At 50.1% G+C, this 20,298-nt stretch overlaps 2 protein-coding genes across 4 annotated transcripts; one reads left to right on the top strand and one right to left on the bottom strand.

Annotated features, from left to right (window-relative positions):
• On the bottom strand, positions 1-12,293 carry GFOD2 (glucose-fructose oxidoreductase domain containing 2). 2 transcript variants are annotated; one of them, XM_035337031.1, is made up of 3 exons: positions 12,229-12,293; positions 7,754-8,095; positions 1-1,632 (listed from the first exon to the last, which is right to left on the bottom strand). In XM_035337031.1, exons 2-3 carry the CDS (start codon positions 8,010-8,012, stop codon positions 734-736), a joined length of 1,158 nt encoding a protein of 385 aa, XP_035192922.1. In that variant the 5' UTR covers positions 8,013-8,095; positions 12,229-12,293; the 3' UTR covers positions 1-733. The 2 variants fall into 2 exon arrangements, with proteins under 2 accessions (XP_035192922.1, XP_035192923.1); XM_035337032.1 differs by lacking the exon at positions 12,229-12,293 and having other exon boundaries at positions 7,809-7,946.
• Positions 12,294-13,881: 1,588 nt separating this feature from the next.
• Positions 13,882-17,409, top strand: LOC118172848. 2 transcript variants are annotated; one of them, XM_035337039.1, is made up of 5 exons: positions 13,882-14,047; positions 15,148-15,432; positions 15,935-15,988; positions 16,648-16,694; positions 16,900-17,409. In XM_035337039.1, the coding sequence occupies exons 1-5, from the start codon at positions 13,987-13,989 to the stop codon at positions 17,005-17,007; spliced, it is 555 nt and encodes a 184-aa protein (XP_035192930.1). In that variant the 5' UTR covers positions 13,882-13,986; the 3' UTR covers positions 17,008-17,409. The 2 variants fall into 2 exon arrangements, with proteins under 2 accessions (XP_035192930.1, XP_035192929.1); XM_035337038.1 differs by adding an exon at positions 16,390-16,494 and having other exon boundaries at positions 16,648-17,409.
• The last annotated feature ends 2,889 nt before the right edge of the window (positions 17,410-20,298 follow it).

Below are 20,298 nucleotides of genomic sequence, written 5' to 3'. Positions count from 1 at the left end.
AAAAAAACTGCTGGATGCAGTCAGTCTCTTGAGTAGAAAGAAAATGTTTGCAGATATGGAAGAATAACATATATCATCACAGACTTCCCAAAGATTTTCCTCATAACTGCCAAGACACCATCAACAGGGAATTCATAGCATCATTTAAATAAAATACCAGCTTAAATTACTTTGAAAAACATTTGACATGTGCAGAAAGCCAAAGGCTGATCCTTATTTTACGAGCTTTATTCTGTTCTTCTACTCTGTCCTATGTGAGTTTAGAGATGTTACATCACTAAACTCTTTAATAAATTTTTACCAACTGAGGAGTAAAACTAAATCAGTCTCCAAGAGGAGGCAAAGGCATCTAAACAACAGATGCTCCCTGATCTTGCTCTACTTAATCTCCTGTTAAAACTGTTAAAATAAGCGACCTGTGCAAGAGGGGTTGTGTCCCATTTCCAAGCCATGCAATGGCAGAGATCCATGCTTCACTTCAGCTACTGCAAGTGCAAAGGGCAATTCAAGTTTTTCTAAGTCTCCAAGACAAAAATTAAACGTTTACAAAAAACGGAAATATTTAAAACTCTTTAAACAATTTAAATCAGAACTGTTTCATGGCATATTTTACATGTTTAAAGAAAAAACAAGCAACATCATTAAATAAGAATCTACATATCTTAAAAACAGGGAGGATTTGTACAGTTACAGCCTGAAGCATCAATTGTCCTGTTTTCCAAAGCAGGAATGTTCATAAGTTATTTCGCTGAAGCGCCTCGCAAAGGTTTTGATTGGCATCTGGCTCCTCGGTCATGACCTCCACAGCCTCCCACTCCCCTGACCTGCTGGATTTTTTGATGGCCTCTACCACACTTTGCATGTAGAGACCGTCTTCAAAAGAGGCTGCCATAGAGACAGGTTTATGATCCCACGTCCGACGATCTTCCTGGTCTTGGAAAGACTTCCGCAAGGCTTGCACCATGTATACCATTCCTTTTAGGTAGAGCAGCGGGATGTCTTTAAACCCCTTGTCCAGAAGGCCTTTGTTGACAGTCAGAGCGTCTGTAAACAATAGTTCTTCTTGGAGCGCGGTGTTCTTCTGCCCATACAAGTCCGTCCCACGAGCTATGAGGCGACCGGCGGACCCAACAACCATGACTTCATGAATGAATGATCCGGGCATGTTGAAGTTGAGAGTCACAGTACAACAGACACCCTCACTCATTAGCATCTGGAAAAAGCAGAAATCATCACTAGTAACGTGGCGGATCCCACTTATAGCGGTGTTCTGCTTCACAAAAGTCTTGAGCAAACCATGGACCTTCTCTGCTCGCCTGTTGATGAGGTGTGTCAGAAGGTCAATAATGTATGTTCCCATTGTATGCAGACCACCTCCTCCCATCAGCTCGTCACAGATCCAGTTGTACTTGTGGCTGAGCAGGCTTCCCCCGTAAACTCGTACATCACAGATCATCACATTGCCCACGTAGTGCTCTTCTATCAACTGCTTCATCTTCACAAAGACAGGCAGGAAACGGAGAACATTGCCTACGATGCTCATCAGCTTGGGGTAGTATCTGGCAGCCGTGACCATCCTGAAGGCATCCACAGAGGTAGCAGCTTTCTCACAGATCACGTTCTTCCCTATTCCTGCAGCACAAACACACACACAAAATAACATAGCACTCATGAGCAAAACATGATGCAAGGCCCCAAAGTTTATCAGCAGAGTTTTTAAAGAGTCAGGCTTTCAAAGGCAAAGGTTCAGGAACTAAAATAAGAATACTTCCAAGATGCTTTCATCACAGAGCTGACAACCTCCCACAGAGAGAAGCTCTAAATAAATGCAGAGCGTTTTCACATCATGATAGATGAACCGTGTCATGTTTTTATGCCAATTAAGTGTTGTAGCTTTACAATTATTTGAATGCCTGTGCAGCCAGAAGGGAAAAAAAAAATCATGGAGATCTATGTACGCTGCAGGGAAGGAGTGAGTGAAGGGGAGATTTGATTTTGAATTTTATCATCACTATGAATTTATTATTTGCAATAGATTAATAGAAATACAAGGTACCTGGCAGCCTGTGTACAGCATACAAAGATTTGAAATAATATTTTGTAAAGTGCAACATTTTGGTCTGCATGTATAAGCTACATGTATGATTAGAATGCAAAGGGGACTGCATGAGTTACCCAAATGAGAGCAGCACCCCCAAGATGACCTACTGTGGTTTTTGTTATTAGTAACGTATTTTATTTTGTGCCCAGCCTGAATCAGCGCTGATAGTCTTTTTATTTTAAATATACCTTAAAGTATAAATAAGCTGATGATCCAAAAGAGCATCTCAATGGAAGAAGCATCTCAATCTGCAGGATGAGACGACACCAGTGCAAATGTTTAAATCAGACTCTTGCATACCGGGGGAAAGCCAGATCCCCCACGGCAGCAGCTGCTGCACTGAGCACTCCACCTCCTGGCTGCACCAAGAGAGACTTTCAGGAACTGCCAAGTGGTCCAGGGGCCAGCAAGCTGCTGCAATGCATCGCTCTGCCCAGCTCAGCCTGGGACAACTAATGGGAAAGGAAGCTCTGAGCATGTCTTTGTAGTAAATAAAATCAAAATCCACTCAGGAAACAAAACTATCAGATGTCTTTTGTGGATGGCACTCAGCACAGTGCCCCGGCATTGCTCAGCACGGCCCGCTGAGCACTGCTGAGGTGTGGGAGGGAGGCAGATGCATGGGGCCACACGTATTGGCCTGGCAGCTGCTGCATGAGGCCAGCACAGGCTGGGAAGCTGCTGCCTAGGGACACCGTAACGCCTCTGGGACATCCCCACAGCTGCCCTCAGCGGGAAGCTCCCCAGTAGTTCCCATGCCTACAGAGATGGCAAGGACACCAGATGCCCTACAATGCAATGGCCATGCCTTGCTTTCTGCTGCAGAGCAACTTACAACCCTTGTCTTGCTACAGTTACCTTGACAATAATTGCCAATTGACAATTATCTTGACCTGAAGTTTATACTACACTGCTTTCCTAAGTCACCTTCAAGAATTTTCCACTGAGATCCCCACCAGCTAGGAGAGTCGGAGCCAGCACACAGCCAGAGTGCTCCTCAGAGCCCTTTGTGAGTTAGTCCAGCTCACCAGCCCAGCAGCAAATGAGCCCAGACTAAAAGCTCACAGGTGAGTCTGAGCCCTTGGAAGGGGCTGTGCTGCATGCCTGGGAGGAAGGAAGCCAGGCTGTGGTAAGAGAGGTCGGGTTTGCCCATATCAGAGGCCGTGAGCGAGGACAGAGGTGGCTCAGCTGCCTGCAGGCTCATCGCAGCCGTCTTAGCGCAGCCCTTCAGGTCTTCTCTGGGCACACCTCAGAGCTCCGCAGGGGTGCACCAGCCACCGTACACCACTGCTCCGCTGCAGTCCTCCTAGGACACCACAGAGTCAGCCTTATTTCCTAAAACTTATCTTAGTTTGTCCTTCCCCAGAAACAGGCAGCCTGCTCCACTGAATGAATCCAGTGCTCCTTCATGTCCTAGAAGGCACTTCTCAGCCAACGTACCCTGCGTTACCAGCTCCGTGCCCCGCAAGCCCTGTAAGCTTCCTCAGAAAGCATTTCTCGCTCTCACTGCTGCATGTTACTGCTGAACGTGAAACTACGCTCCTAGTGCTCCTGTCCAGGCAGTGTGAAGTTCTCACCCTGTCACGACTGTAATTAACCCTGGAACAGGCTTCACGCTTTAAAATCTTTCAGAACAGCAGTGCGGAGCTCTGCCCTGGAGAGGGTACAAGGAGAGGCATTGGTTGCTCTGTGCCTTTCCACTGGCATTTTGGTTACAAGTGAAAACACTTAAAAGATGATTTTGTTTTTAATGTTCTCTCTGTGTTCAGATAAGGACACCGCTTTTAAGAAAGGCACTATTTTACGTGCTTCAGGCATTTCAGGCTTTGGCACAGAACCAGCCTCCAGTAGTAAGCACAGCTACATCTTAACTCTCACCAACCAAATCATGACTTCAGTCAATGGGATACCTGATTCAGAGCATGGTCATATCCTGTGAATGCAATAAAAAACCACCAGGTGAGTTGGGACACTTTCTGGACAGCAGAATAAAATAGAGCATTGTCTCCTAAAGGCATCTGACATCCCTAGTCAGATCCACACAGTCCTTCAGCCACAGGGTCTCTGCTTCTCTAGCAGCTGGTTAGCCATACCAGATCCAAAACTTGCCATACTGAAAGTATTTTACAGCTGTGATTAATAAACACAAGCATAGAAAACTCATTCTGCCCGGTCAAGGCTGCCCAGAGCAGCAAGCAGGAGCAGGGGACAGAAACACCAGGGCCCCCTAGCAGGGAGGGTACCAATCAAGTCAAGAGGGAGGATATTCCCCTTAGAGGGGAGTATTTATTAAAAATGAGAGAAGTGAAGCACAAACCTTAAAGAGGCAGCTCTGGAGGGGCTGCAGCCTGGCACATTCAACATGGGATAAGGACGCTGTAAACACAGTGGCCCCCCACTCCACCGAGAAGGCCCTTTGTGTCCCTGGGAACGCAACACGGAGGGGCACCCATGCAGGGCAGCATCCCTGCAGTGTGGCCAGGCTGGGACAGCAGTCTCACTATGACAGCCACTGCTTTGCAGCTCTTCTTCCTTGCTTGTTTGCCTGGCTGGTGTATTCACCACTGCCCATCCAACACCCTCCATGATCACCTGAAGTCCTCAGCCCCACATCTCTCCATATGAATTATGTTGACTCAAACTACTAAACCTACTTAGCCTATGTAGGTATGTCCATTCCATCGACCAGAAGCCCCAGCTCTTGATTCCCCTGAGTAACATAAGAAACCTGAGGTTGCACCTAGGATGATGTACACCTAGCCACTGCTGAAGCATACCAGATCATCTGTGTCCCTCATAAGCAGCTGGGAGTGTCTGGGGATTCTTCACAAATAACCATCTGTTTCAAACGTGTCTGCTTCTGGAGCCTCGCAGTGCACGAATGCTCATTCCAAAATGCATTCCTTCCTTTCACGTCCTGATTGCATATGGATGGAAAGGACCTCCATGCTCCTCGTTACAAACATGGGAAGCACAATATGCAAAGAGCACTCACAGCATGCCTGTTCAGCCTGTTTCAAGAACAGGAAATCTGCATTTGTCACAACACAATGCAGTGATAGAGCCCTTTCTGACTCTTTCCTCCACAATTAACATATACATGCTGTAATTTGTATGGACTCCGCAAAATCAGGGGGCCGAACAAGCTACTTCGGAAAGATTCCTTGGACAAGTAAGAAGTTCCTCTGTTGCCACTCCACAAGGCATCTGTTTGAAGGCTGGGCTCAGTACGTGCAGCAGCATTACCTTTAAAGTCCTAAAGGAATCCTCCTCTGAGGACTTCTAATGCTCTGCCTCCCCAGTCTTCGCTTCACTCGCGCACGTCACACGCTTTACAACGCGAGCCAGCCAGTACCTCAGCACCAGGCTCACCTCACACAAAGGTGGATGCATTTCAGCTGTGGATGTCAACCGCAAAACCAGCGTTTTGTGAAATTAATTTAGTTCCTCTGAGATCAAAAGAAGCACAAATTTCAGAATAGCTTCTTGCTTTACCTGTTACTGAGATAAACCCTAAGATTACACTCCTCTTAATTTGTATTATGCTCTAGGCTTTGATCTGCTATGTCTGGTTCATGAACTCAATCCAGTGTTACAACTTCATCTCCCTCATGCCAAGGTTGTACCTAGGCTTCGTTATGGATGTCTGTCAGTAAGGAACTTCGGCAAACAAATGGCACAGGCAGGAAACACTGGGTCTCTCTCTCCTTTCTTCCAGTACTAAAAAACTAAGCACATTTTTAAACTGTAAATAAAAGTATACAAATAAGTAATAAAAGTGTACATTCTTTTCTTTTGAATAAAAGACTTACCACTGTACCACATCTGTCCCAAAGCCCATCTCAGCTAGTAAAACATCCATCTGTTAATCTATCATCATAAACAATCTGCAGCCAAGGATTTTCCAGTTACAAATATCATTGTATCAACCTGAATGTTCAGAAAAAACACACTCGCCACCTGCCCTACCCTCATTTTTTTCTCCTCCAGAGCACTGAATTATAGCAAGCCATCCAACATTGGCTTAAGATACGCCACAACATACTTGGTAGCAGATACACAAATACTGCTGCGACTAACCTCGAAAGCTGGAAGCCTTGGCCAGAATCATGCAGGTCTGAGCTGCCTGCATCACTTTGCAGATCAGAATATTTTGGGAAACTGAAGTGAAGAATAAATAGCCCTTTATAGCTTCACCCATTGATTCCCCTAGCTTTTTCAGCTGTCCAACTTACCTATACTTGTCTTGCAGTCAAGCATACACATCACCCCCGTACTTCTGCAGCAGCTTTAACCACGTTGCCTCCACTGTTCAATGTCAGCTTTCAAAGAAAGACTCTACTCATTTTAGTTAATAATCCACCAGAGAAGGTGCAATCCTCTCCTTTTAGCACACTTCATGCTTGACCATCGAGAGCCAAGGGAACTACTGAAATACTTATCACCATTTAAAGGAATTTCTAGCATATTTAAAGTCTAACTTACAGTTCAAATGTTCAAAATTAAAATACTTTGAATTCAGAGAACAGTAGCTCTTTGTAAAGAAAGAGATCTCACAACATAAAAAACCCTAAAAATCTCTCTCTGCATATCTAAGCAGCATTATGGCATTGCAAATGTGTAAGGAGTTGTTTACTTCCAAAACAAATTACTGCGGAGCAAAGAGGCTAAGACCAACAAAACCACCCTCGCTCCCACGGTTTGAGATATTACCCACCCTAAAATTATCTCATGTGGATGTGCTGTAAACACAATAAAAATCTCACACTTGTTATTTACAGAATTACACACAAACGCACCCCCACGCTGTGCGGGGTGAAGGAACATTAGCACTACAAAGCCATGCCCTGGAGAGCCAGGGAACGCCAGGGTGCCCGGGCGGCTGCCTCCTGCCTCCCTGCCCAGCCCAGTTCTCCCTCCTCTCGCAGACGCTTTCGCCCAGCTCACCTCGCTGCATTCCTCCTGCTGTCCCCTACCCACTCCTCCACGCCAGGTGAAGGATTCCTCCAGCAAGTCTGCGCCTGGGACCATAGCAGCCTGTTACAGACACTCAAAAGATACCACCAAGAGGTGGCAAGGTCACGGCACGCTTACTGCAAACAGCATCCGCAGAGGATTTGGGTCTTCACTCACACAATTCCACTGAGCGTGTACACACATTTTTTATTCAAAGGCTTTTAACTTCCAAGTTTGGTTTTGTGGAGGAACAACAAGCAGAGCTGAAAGTCTCCCCTCCCTTCCCCCTCTCCCCACAACAAATTTTAGGCTCCCATTCCAAGGCATGGGAAGATCTGAAATTAAACAACACGGTTGTTTGTTTGTTTTTCTTCCCCAGATGGGAAGAAAACATTTTTCTACTTCAGTATGCTTTCTGAAGTAGCTTATTTTAATAAAAATCTCCCCACTGTAAGTTCAGTCTGAAGAGTACATGGAAAATTTTAGCCCAATTGATTCAAGATTTTCAATGCTGTAAGTAATTCTAAATAAAATAAAATCTAGGTAACCTTTCCTGCAGATGGTGCTACCAGTTCCAAGCAAAACCTTCAGTACTCTACTTGCACCTTGCTACAACCAGAATTGTGTTGAGCTTCAAATTTCAATCTGCCAATTAGTTACGAATTTTTGGTCCAACTCTAAAAAATAAAAAGGTACCTAGAGCTTTCACAGCAATTTGCCGAGTTAGGGGTGGAGGGATATTGATGCAAACCAAATCTACGTCCTGGTGCAGCAAGACATCATCAGTCCGACTCGTGTAGAAGGAGATATTCATTTCTTCTGCCAGCTGCTTCGCCTCCTCTTCAGTCTTTCCCCAGAGTGCTTCAATAGAGAAGCCTTCTGCTCGCAGCAAGGGGACCAGGACCCGGGCGGTGCTGCCAGTTCCAAAGACACCCACTCCAGGAAGCATTTCCATTCTGCATTCATTCAAGCATCAGGGTCTACGCGTGGGCCTTCAATGAAATGCTCAGCTCCTCTGCTTTCCGCTCCATCCAGTTCCTAAAACATGGAAAGTTACGAGTCAATACAAACAAAAGCCATATTTTGAAATCAGAGGCATCTATAGCCTGACTGCTAGCATTTATCCTTCATATCCTTCAACATTTTCTAAGATTCTCCTAAAAAAAAAAAATAAAAAATTGAAAACCACCTTGCAATATTTGGAGAAATAGTTTTAAGGGACAAGCCAAACAGTCCTGTTGCAGCAGGCAGGAAGAACGGATAGACAGCAGCCTGACAAGTCACGAGGCCCTCCCGAGCCTCGACATGCAGGAAACGCTCACACACAGGAGCACACATCGTGATGATGCAAGTATCTAATCGAGATTAGCTCATCTCACAACCCTTTATATCTTCTGTTAGACCAACCAATACTGGCGGAAAAACATAGGAAGCTTGTGGGTGCATACGTCTTTCTTCCTACCTAAATATACAAACCAAAAGCAGCTATTGGGAGCTTAACAAACGTACGGCAAGTAGTTAAGCCACTACAGAGAAAATCTAGAAAAACACGTCCTGTGAGGAAAGCCTGCATTCACCGAGCTCGTGTAGCCTGGAGATGAGAAGGCTAACGGCCACCATGGCTGTGTTCAAACACCTAGAAGGCTGCTTCAGAAAGGAAATGGGGACTCATCTGTGCCCACTAGAAGTGGTTACAACTCAGAAGTTTTACTTAATTCAAGACCAGTTAAAAATATCTCCCTCTGCCCATTTAACCTCCAGGAACATGGGTTGTGCACACCATCACTGTACTCCCTGTGCACAACCATTTGGTTAAGTCACACTTCTTTTGTTCTTGCAAGTATTTCCCGGTAAATAAACCCCTTCTGACCCTTGCTTGCCAGCGTGTCTCAGGACTGCACTGGCCACATCTGGCTGGATTTCCCCGCACGGTTGTGGCGCTAGCTGCGGGATGTCAGAGGCCCTCGACGTGTCGCACCACGGCCGCCTAGCACCTGCCTCCTCCCGTTCCGCCGCCTTCGGGAATCCTACTGCTCCCCTGCTGGCCGGCGGCGAGCCGTTTCTTCTAAGGAAAGTTTGCTTGATTTTATAGTCGTGACAAGTTCAGCTTTCTGTAAAGGCCTATGATAGAAAAGCAAATACTGTTTTGTATGAACAACAGGTACCAAAAAGAGATTAATGCCCTGGGGGGGGACGACAGAAAAACAAACAAAAATAAGCAACAGGAGTCACAGTCAGTCAGTGAAAGAGATGGTTACACATCTCCCCATCCTAAAACCCTTGCAATAAGCTACAACACGTGACAGCAAACCCCAGCACAGCACTGTGAAGCACTACCAAGCAAGTCAGACTGCCCACAGGGCGACTGCTCCGTATGCTGGTGGCGTTTTGGTAACCTGGGGTCCGCCTGCACTGCCCAGCGAAACCACAACTCTTACTGAATTTCTAAGCATTTTTGTGATGTACACACCAATCCAGAAAGCAGGAATATCAGCGCTTGTGAATATTTATTTTGTAAAACACAAATATTTACAGATGCTGTAAAACATCTTATGAAATATTTACTCAATTAACTCTGTCTGTTTTTCCACGTTCAGTGAGATGTTAGGTCTGTAGTACAGCCATCGCCTGCCATTTGAATTAACTCCCTTTTATTCAACATTTAGAGGCACACACAAATAAGTATGGAACCAAGAGGATCGAGACAGTATTTATTATTCTGCATGAAATGGTAACGTACTGACAGGAAATATGGCCTCTATTCAGGCTTCCATAAATAATGTGAAGACGAATAAAATCCTGCCACTGGGCAAAATGCCAAGATACACGTTGAAACCCCCCCATATAGATGTGCAGGTTTACAGGCTAGAAGAAAAAACACTTGCAGTGAAAAAAGAACACCTTATTCTTTTGAACAGACACAAACTGAACAATGTGGAACACAGGCAAGGTACGTGCATGCTTGCACCAGGTCGTACAGCCATGCTCAATGACAAATTTACACGGAATGGCAAGACTTTAGAAAAGGATGAAGTCTTTGAGGATGCTATTAAGTGCACATTGCAGCACTTAACGTACCCAACAGATAAGCTGAATTCCATAACGTTTGCTCATTCTAAGCTTTATTTTTTCTGTTTCCCATGCAACTACCTCTTAAAAATTTCAGGGAGGTGGAATTAATTTTCATATTTTGGAAATTCATATTCCCAAAACACGCTGCTGCATCACTGTTGCTAACAGATACCGGCACAAAACCATAAATCCCAGTGTTTTACTCCCACGGGGACCAGCTCTTGATGGTACATGACAAGGACACCTGCTCACCACTAGTACCACAGCAGAAGCTCGGTGTCATCAAGGTCTGGCAAACCCAGCCTCAGCAATGACTTGTCGCAATGCAGCCACACTCCCAGCGGGTGAAAATGGGGCTTGCACAGCTGCAGGACCTCGCAGAGCTTGAGACCATCCCCCAGGCACGCGTGGCACTGACCAGAGGACTTGCTTCTCTTCCCTCGCTGAAGAGCCACCTGCAGCCTCCTACCACCTCTCCCGTCTTTCATCAGCCGGACAATGCTGGTTTGCTGGGGCGGGCACGGCAGGATCGACACGGGCACTGACGGGCAGTGAAAACACTGTCCTCATGCAGGACAAGTCACAGCAATGAATGCAGGACGCAGGGCAGGCAGAGCTAGAATACACGCTGAAAGAGAACCGCAACAGGAGGTTCTCCAAAAGCTTCTGACGAGGGGTACCAATATGCACCCCCCACACACACCTTACAGATGCACTGACAGCCCGCGGATGAGGCACTCCAGCCGCCCTGGGGAAGCAATCCAAACCCCAGTGCGTCAGGATGAGGCCACTGCCGCGGTAAGAGGCAGCTGTCATTAAGGCTGCTAAGAACGCACGGAAGCCCCAGGAGAACAGCGCTGTCGCCCTGCAGAAGTCCCCAAATACCTGTCTTAGAAACAGTGCATACCTCTGACACTTCTCATCCGAGAGGTAAAAAAAAGCAGAGCAGAAAAAGACTCAGAAAAAGGTGACAAAAAGCATGCGACATCTTCTATGTAAGGAAGACCTAAGCAAGTAAAGATTCCTCAATCCACAAAAACATTGCTGCAGGGCAGTAATAAAGCCACGATTAACCATTTATGAGGAGTCAAAGGGAGACCAGACGTGCTCAAGACATGCCTCAGGGGTTGTGAAATACACACAGGTTGCACCGAGTGCAGTAAGTAGCAGAGCTGGCAGAGCACAAGAGAGGGAGAGGGGCTTCAGCACATCCTCGTCCTGTTGTTTTCACACTCTTCCTCAGGCTCGTGGCCAGCATGTCCTTGCACGGTCTGGCCGTGCTCTTTGGAGAGCAAAAATGCAATGGTCTCCCACTGTAGTTTGAGGAATCCGCAAACACGACTTGGAGCGGAGGCCAGCACGTGCCGACTGGAGGCCTGGGAAGCCAGGGCACTGCAAGCCGCCTCTCTGAGGGCCGCACTGAGGTCTGGGCACGCGGGGTCACGGCGGCACGTGGGGCCGGGTGTCCCCGGGAGGTCACCCGGTCCGTCCCTGACAGCAGGCAGAGCGTCGCAGCATTCCTGGCCGCAGGAACGAGAGGCCTGGCTCCCACAGCAGCGCCTGCTTCCGCGCCCGCAGGGCTCCTGCCAGAAGCCCGGTGCCCTTTACACCAGGTTATAGCAAGCCTAAAAGCTTCTAATGAGCCTGAGAGAATCAGTCACGCAGGTCGTGAAAAGCCTTTTATAAGCCAATCTTTCTGAAAAAGAAAGCCATCGCACGCCAGTACCTCCGGTCATCCTGCCCTGCCGAGAACCCTTCCACGGAGACAAGCGAGGCCCGGGCTGGAAGACGCGCCGGGGGGCACAAACCACGCCGCTTCTCGGGGGGACGCGACGAGCCCCGCCTGCGACACCAGCCCAAACTTAACTCTGCAGGCGGACACCGCAGAACGCTCCCGCTCCTCGCCGAACCCCGCGGCGCGCCCCAGGCCCCGGCCCCGAGCCGCGGGACGGAGCTGCGGGCTCCGGGACACGCACCCGGCAGCTCCCGTGACCCGACGGAAAACGCGACGGTCCCCGCGGGACCCGGCCCCACGGGGACGGCGGCGCCGCGGCTCCCAGCCCCCGGGCAGCCCCGGCGGGCCCACCCCCCGCCCTTACCTGCCGCCGGAGGGACGCCGAGGGGCCCGCTGCCACCGCCCCGCCGCCGCCGCCCCGCGCATCCCGGCGGCTGCTCGCTGCCGGCGCGGCGACGCCCTGCCCGGCCCCGCCGCCTGTTCGGGAGCTGGGGCGGGCACGGGCTCTTGAAATGGCGGCGCCCTGAGCGCCTTCGGCGGATGAGGGAGGCGCGGCCAATCGTGAGGCGGGACGCGAGAGAGGGGCGGGTCTTCTGCGGACGGGCAAAGCCAGCAGCCAATTGGAGCGCGGCGCGGCGGCTGGACCGGAGGCTGGGCGGGCACTGGCCGGGCCGGGGTGAAGGCAGCGAGGCTGCGACCCGCCCGGCCAGGCCGCGGGGCTGGTAGCCGAGGGGAGACAAGGGGATAGCGAGGGAGCAGAGCTGCTCCTGGCCGTACTGAGCCACGCATCCAGAGAGGGGCAATAAAGGAGGGGGAGGCCGCAGGGCTCGGTTTTCCAGTCCAAGTTCGGGATCGTGGGCCAAATGACTGGCACCCCTTCCAGTGGGGCCTTATTAAAACCTACGTAACACAGTGACCGCTTAGGGGTTATCGGCCCCACAGCCCCTCCTGGAGAGTGCCATGAGCTTTTAACCCCCTCAGACATACGACGAGCGGCGACAACGGTATTAGCTCCGACACAGAAGTTATTATGGGAACAGAAATGGAGAGAGTTGTGCAAACACGCAGCGCTCCGAAATTTAGAGAGGCGGCCGGGGGATCCGCCTTCCGGAGTCAGCGTGCCTCAACTGCTGGGTGCAGACCCGACGGCGGATCCGCGCCTTCAGGCGCGTCTAGGTCCAGGCATCCTCCGGCTGGCCGCGACCCTGGCCTCCAGGCCGTGTTCAGAGTTCCAGAGAGCAGGGAGCCTGCACAGCCCTTTACGGAGGTCCAGCAAGGGGTGTCTGAGCCATACATGCAGTTTGCTGATCGGCTTCGCAGTGCGCTAGATAGGCAGATTGACAATCGGGAAGCAAAAGACCCCTTGCTACAAAGGCTAGCGGTAGAAAACGCAAACACTGACTGCAAAAAGGTGCTGCCGGCTCTGCCCATGAATGCAGCACTGGTTCAGATGATAGAGGCATGTCACCGAGTGGGCTCTCTCGAACATCACACCGAATTGCTGGCGTCCGCTTTTGCAGCAGCACTGACCATCGGTCAGGACCCCCAGGGTCAGGAAAAATGCTATCGCTGTGAAGACCCGAGCCACGCAGTCTCCGCATGCCCCTGGATACTCTTCCTCATGGCTGCTCAGCAGTGCCTGCTCTTGCTCTTCTGCAGCTGCAGGCTTTCTTGGCACTTGGGAGCAGGGTGGAGAGGTCTTCCTCAGAGAGGTCTGTCCCCTGGTGTGAAAAGGGCTCCAAGGGCAAGGGAAAGTGGGAAGCTCTTTCCCCTGTACCCATGGGGCATGCACTTCACCCACCCGTGCTGGTGACAGTGAGCCACCAGGCTGGGATGGGAAGGAGCATGGAACCGCCAGCACACATGGCTGGCTGCGGCGTGCTGCGTCAGAGCCAAGAGCATACGGTTGAGATGGAATCAAGCAGCAAAGAGAGGAGATAACATCAGGCTGAAGTGAGGGAACTGAGGAGAGGGTAAGCCTTGGCGTGCAAGAGGAACTACCTACACAACGCGGGTGAGTGGCGCAGAGCAACCGCCCCAGTGCTGCAGGAAGAGACGTGGCCCCAGCCCCTCCGCGCCGTGCGCTGGGAGGCTTTCTGGAGAGCTGGCCGAGGAAGGAGACATGAGCACCCTGCTAGTAAGCAGCTTTCTGCCCCTGCTGCTCCTCGCCTGGCTGCCTGCAGGTGAGTACAGCGGCTGAGACCTCGCTTTGGGGAGGGGTCTGAGGATGAGAGGGGGGTGAGGAGGCAGTACCACCACTGGGGACCGTGGCCTGTGGGCAGCTGGAGGGCATCGCAGGGCTGCGTCACCAGTCCCTCCAAGTGCCTGCAGGAAAGTTGCCTCTGCTCTCTGAACTCTGTGTGTGGGTAATGCACCTGCAAGAGGTTTGGGACAGAGCTGCCTCTGCTTTGCCATCTGCTCTGAGCTCTGCTCTTCCTCCCTTTTGCACCAGCAGCTCACCAGGTGCCTGGCAGTGCTCCCCCCCCCCCCCCCCCCCAGTGCCTGGGCACAGGCTCCAGGAGCTGCCTGCAGGGACCCAGTTTTGGTCCCCAGGCTTCCGAACAGCCTCTTCTTCAGAGCAGGAAATATAAAGCTCTTTTAAGTAGGAAACACCTAACATAATGCAGAAGACATCAGCGTGGATAAACAGTGTGCTCATAACTCATCCCAAACACACAAGAAGTCCACCAAAGGTGGAAACAAGGACAGACTGCCTGGGAGAATGTAGACACACAGCTTGAACACACAGAGATAGTGTTAGAAAAGCCAATTGTCACCTGGAGTTCCAACTTGTGAGGAGTATGAAGGGGCAGAAAGAATGGTTTCTCTACGTACATTGAGAGCAAAAATAAAGCTAAATGAGATGATGAGTTAACTCGTGAGGGAGAGGCAGAGGACGCAGTGAAAAGGATATGGAAAGGGCTGAGGTACTCAGTGCTTTTTTTTTCTTTTTTTTTTTTATTTCTTTCTTTTTTTTTTCCTTTTTTTTTCTTTTTTTTTTTCCCCATCCCTGGTGGTTTTCAACACCAGGTTGGACAAGGCAGGCTGATCGAGTGGGTGGCATCCCTGCCCGTGACAGGTTGGAACTGGATGGTCTTTAAGGTCTCTTCCAACCCAAGCGATTCTGTGATTCTGTTCTGTGAAAACAGGCAGGGGAAAAAATAATTGATTTTCCTAAGCCTGATGCCTGGGAAGGGGGTCGGCTGGCATCCTCAGGGCTTCACATGGAGGAAGTGGGTATTCCTTAACACAAACCCAGCCCTCCGTGTTTCTTTTTCTGCAGGACTCACTCACCAGTCTGCAGACTCCTCAATTACAATCAGTGCATCAGAGCTCAGCTTCAAGTGTCTGCTCCAGGTGGCGCCTTACAACACTACGGTGGAACAGTTTATAGACCGAATCAAAAACGTGACGGAGGAGAAGGTAGAGATTCGTTTTTTATATGAGAAAAGTAATTCTGACTTTGGAGGTGTGAATGAAACAGAACATGAAACAAGAACAGCAACATGCACGTGTGAGAAGAGGAACACATCCACGGTGGAAGCTGGAACCAACCAGACCCAGCAGGGTAAGAGCCACGAGGCCACCAACACCCATGGCAGCACAGAGGGGAAGGGGTGAGGCAGAGACAGAGAGGGGGCCTCACTTGGTAGGTGGGAAGTGACTTCAGCTCTGAGGTTCAGGAGCAATTTTTAAGCTACTCCAGAAGCTCTTTGCCAGAGTGAGCTTTGGGGGATGGAATGAAGCCATGGAGGCTGGGGGGGGGGGGGGGGGCGAGGACACGACACTACTACATTATCTCTGCTTCCCTATGGCTGACAGCTTCCCTACAGCCAGCCCTCGGTCCCATTGCACAGCTCTCGGCTCTGGGAAACAATGGGGACTGAGCTCAGGGCTTTGGCAGCACCTCCTGCTCCGAGTTCCTGCCTAGGCTGCAGGAGGAGCAGGTGTCTCCCCCAGTCCTCTGCAGTTTTTGATCTGACACTGCAGGCGTCCCTGCCGAAAGCAGAGCAATGAGCGTGGCACCGGCTGCCTCCACGTGGGCGTTCACTTGTGTCTCTGCCTTCCAGAATCTGACCCTGAGACGTCTCCGACCAGCACCCCTAAGCCTCAGACCCAGGAAGGTGAGGCACCATGGCCCTGAAAATGCTGGAGCCTGAACTGCCTGCAGCTATGAGGGGGTTGTAGGAGTTCTTAGGGAGAAAGAGGGGCAGAAAGGGGGTAAAGGGCTCCTGCTGTTCTCCCATGTCTGAGCTGCTGGCAAACTGGTGTGGGCACCAGCCAGTCACGGGCCATGAACGCCAGCAATATGGGGAAGGGGCTGCCACGCGTGGTCCCCAGCTGGCCTTTTGGATGAATTTCTGGGGACCTTCCCCGGCAGGGCTGTGTCAGCAAGGGTGGTGGGTATTTTGGGGTGCAGACCGTGAGCCAGCTGGGTGCTTTGGGAGCTCTCCTGCTGCAGGGCTGCAAGCTGTGGTGTGGGGACAGCAGCTCACGTGCATTCTGTGCTTGTTGTGTATCACAGAAATCATCTACACCTATATCATCCCTGGATTGGTGGTTTCATCGTTTTTCTTCCTGTTTTGTATTTTGGTGTGTTTGTGCAGAAGGAAACAAAGGAATGCTAAAGGTAAGGCTGAGCCTGGGCTACACCACCATCTCCAGTGGGAGCTGGTGAGCACTGTCTCATGACCTCTGGATGAACTGAGACATGGGAAATGCCTGCTGTGCAGGTGTTTTCTGCATTAAAATTAATTATAGTCAACTACATTTTCTTTTTCAGGAAAATCTGAAAGCAAGCATGTGGCAGAGATGAATCAGCTCAGCACGGTAAGCCGGGGAGAGTTTTTCATGTCTTGCTCTGTTCTAATAAAAAGCAGCTGAATGCCCATTTAAAGGGCTTCAGAGCAACAGTTTCTGAGCAAGCCAGGGCCTCCTGTACGGCGCTTGGCCGGTGGGAAATAACTTGTGCCAGTATCTGGGTATGTGCAGAACTGACAGCCAAGGGCCTGCTCACTGCTGTCTTCCTCTGCAGCCTCAAAACGAGGAGGTGGTGTATGCGAAGATGAAGTTTGAAAAGACTGAGATCAAACCTGCTGCCTCAGAAGTTGTTTACGCTGAGATAAAATCACAACAGAAGTAGAGAGCTGAGGATGCCTATGCTGCTGATGCCAAGGGAAGGTTCTCCTACTGGGGACAGGGCGAGTGAGAAGGGAGGGACAAACAGCTTGTCACATGCTTGCCACAGTTGTGATCCCTGAAAACCAGGGATCTGGTTTTTCACAATCTGAAACCACTGCTCTAAGGCAGTGCAATCTTGGTCATCAAAACCTTCTGTTTACCCCCAAGTGGCCCTACATATACGTTACATTCCCAGGTAGAAGCCAGCTCTCCAGCTGGGACAGGTCCCCCTTGTCTTCCCGCAGAAAGGCCTCAGCAGCTTATCACTAGTGACCACTTCTAGCAACTTGCGCCGTGCCTCAGCATCAGCAGCAGGCACCGTGTGGCCGCCCCAGCCTGGGAAGCACTCAGTGTCCCAGTGGTGCTGCAGCAAGTGGCCCTCTGGGAAGCTCTCCTGCCAGCACTGGGTGATGTATGCGCTGTGAAAGCCCTGAAGCAATTTTCTGGATTTCCTTGCTATGTCCAGAGCAGGCATCTTCTGTGACAAATTTCACCCTTGTCTGATTCACTCGCTTGAAACACAAGAAGCAAGGACAGAAAGGAATAGTTTGCTTTGCAGAGGTCCAACGTGGCTATAGCTGAAGCGATTTGCTTTATAACAGGAATTGATGCATGTCCTTATATAAAGCTTTACTCTAATTTGAAAAAATAAAAATAAAAGGTGAAGTTTTTTGCTGTCAGTGTTGCCATTTACCTGCTGCCGGCTGCGACTGAGCTGAAGCACTGGAGGAGTTGCCAGGGAGTGGGGAGGGGCGCTAATAAAGGCATTGAGGTAGCCAGGGAATGTGGGGCACAAATAGGCTGCACCAATCGCAGAACTTCCTCACCAGCCTCCTCCTGGACACTCATAGACCTGGAGGAAGAGGAGGGTTGCTGGGAGTGCTGCAGCTTGAAAAGAGAAGGCAGAAATTAAATGGGGAGGTAGGAGCAACCGTCGTTTGAAAGAGATGTGTTGGTTCTCCTGGCCACCATGCCCATTGCTCTTGGGGATTGTTTCCAGCCTACATGCCTGGAGGCAAACGGGATTCAGCCTAGAGCAGACCCTGGTCAGCCTCGGCCTTCCACCCTCTCCTCGCAGCAAGAGAATGCATCACTTTGCACTTGGGTGGGATGTGAGGGTGCAGAGCTGGAGTGTGTTCTCACACTCTGGTGTGCAGCCACCCTGCCCCGTCCTGCTGGGGCAGGCAGGGAGCCTGGAGGGGCTGAAGCCCAGCAGGAGAACAGCGAGAGGTCTGCTGGCTGCGTTGGAGACAGCTGGGCCGTCCAGCACAGCTGTTCTCTTACAGCACGATATGACCACTGTTATTAGGAAGGGAAGAGGATAAGTATTCCAAAAAATGAAAGTTGATTTCAGCTAAGAGGGACTGCTTGTGACTCAAGTGAAGAGCCAAGCAGGATGTCTGAGATGTGTTAAAAGCCTCTGCAACCAGTTATTCTTTGCAGAGGCAAGAGGGGAGGCTTCAGAGGAGGCAAAAAGGGCTGCAGAGGATCTCCTTAACAACCCACAGATGAACAAAATGGCCACAAAGACAGGAAAAATATCAATGACGTGGGCAGAATAACACAATTGCTAAATTGTTGAGGTAGAATCAGAAAGCTAAGGTACAAAATGGGTTAAAACTAAACAAGTGGTGCAAAAGGCTCTACAGTTGTGTCACTGCATAAGAACACAAGAGGAAGGAAAAGGAAAGGTTTGGCTTGTTGTTTCACCAAGAAGAAGAAATCAGAAACACAATCTGAAGAAAGTGGAAGCATTCACAGTACTGCCTTTGCATCCTGCCTGCACCTGACGTTAGTGGGATCAGACCTGTTACGCTGTTTTTAGTAAGGACACACAGGAGCAAGCCAGAACCAGAAAAGAAACAATGAGAGTAGTGAGCAAGATGTGAAGTTACCCATGAGTACTTAAGGAATTGGCTGAGATAATCTCTTGAGATCTCAGGGTCTTTTGCAAGAGAATACAGGAAGTGTGGGGAAATGTCTTTGTAGATTGGGTATTTTTAGAGATGTGGAGTACACATGTCCGGAGCGGAGTGTCAGAATTTCAGTTCTCAGAAAGATGTTATCACAGGTGATTTAGCAAGTGCACGAGTGCCTGTGTAGAGACCAAGTGATAACAAATGCAAAGTTCGTCATGCACGTAATTGCTACCTCCCTGTCCCCTCCTGCTTGTTGGTGTCTGGGACCCTGCCCCACGGTTCCCTCTGGCTCCCTGGCAGCTTTTGGCATGGATGGGAGCAGCCAGGGACCCACGTCCAAGTCACGGTCATGTACTCTCAAGCCTGGTGGGTGAGACATCCGTGCTTAGTAGGCCAGGTTTCAGGACCAGGAGCAGGGGGACTTCCTCCTTGCACTGCCGTCTTTGCTCCCTGCACAGAGGGAGCTTGAGTCACACTGGGAAAGGGATCTAAAATGCTGCTTCTCCCATTATTTTTTAGGCAGGATTGTACCAGTGAGTGTCTGGGGACCCTGGTGACAGAGGAGCCACTCAGTTTCCACCATCTTTGGTGAAGGGTGTTTTGTGAAGACCAGCACTTGGGTTTGGGGTGTTCTGGTTAGATGCCAGGAGCTGAAGCTGATTGGTTCAGCCCAGCAAGGATCAGACAAGCTATATATATATAGCAAGCAAGCTACGTGGGGATGTCAAATACAAACACACACACACACACACACACACACACACACAACTGAGCAGCGATTTAGAGACAAATAATTCATTGATGTGTTAGCTTGTTAACATAATGACCCCAGGGTACCAAAGAGCGTGATGCTTTTCCCAACCATTGATGTCGTAGATGCTTAGCCAGGTCATGGTCAGCACCCCATCACTGTGGTAGATATCAACATCTTACGGGCATCCCCACAGAGGCAACGTTGACCTCGGTTGATGTTCCTGCCTCACCAACTCAGAGCAACTTGCTCTGTTTATGGGTTTTGCCCTGCATGCTCCCGAACCTGGGGCAGGGCACGACTGGCAGCCCCGGGCTCAGGGGAGCACTCATCAGTCCTTGGAAGGCTGCTGCAGTCATGCACAGCCCCGTGGCCAGCGCGTGCTGTGCGGATGGCAGTATTGTCTCATGCTGGATGACTTGCAGCCTGGTGCCATATCGCTGAACAAGCAGTATGTATCATTGCACGGTCAGAGTTGCACCTTGCTAGCCTTATAACAATGCCTGTTTCACATTGGACCAACCTAACAGTTTTTATCCCTAACCCACGGGGTCCTTCGTCACATCTGCAGCAGGCAATGGTG

The sequence above is a fragment of the Oxyura jamaicensis genome, chromosome 11 (genome assembly GCF_011077185.1).
Source record: "Oxyura jamaicensis isolate SHBP4307 breed ruddy duck chromosome 11, BPBGC_Ojam_1.0, whole genome shotgun sequence".
NCBI lineage: Eukaryota > Metazoa > Chordata > Aves > Anseriformes > Anatidae > Oxyura > Oxyura jamaicensis.
Note: the sequence above shows the minus strand (reverse complement) of the source record. Positions and strands in the feature narration are given on the sequence as shown.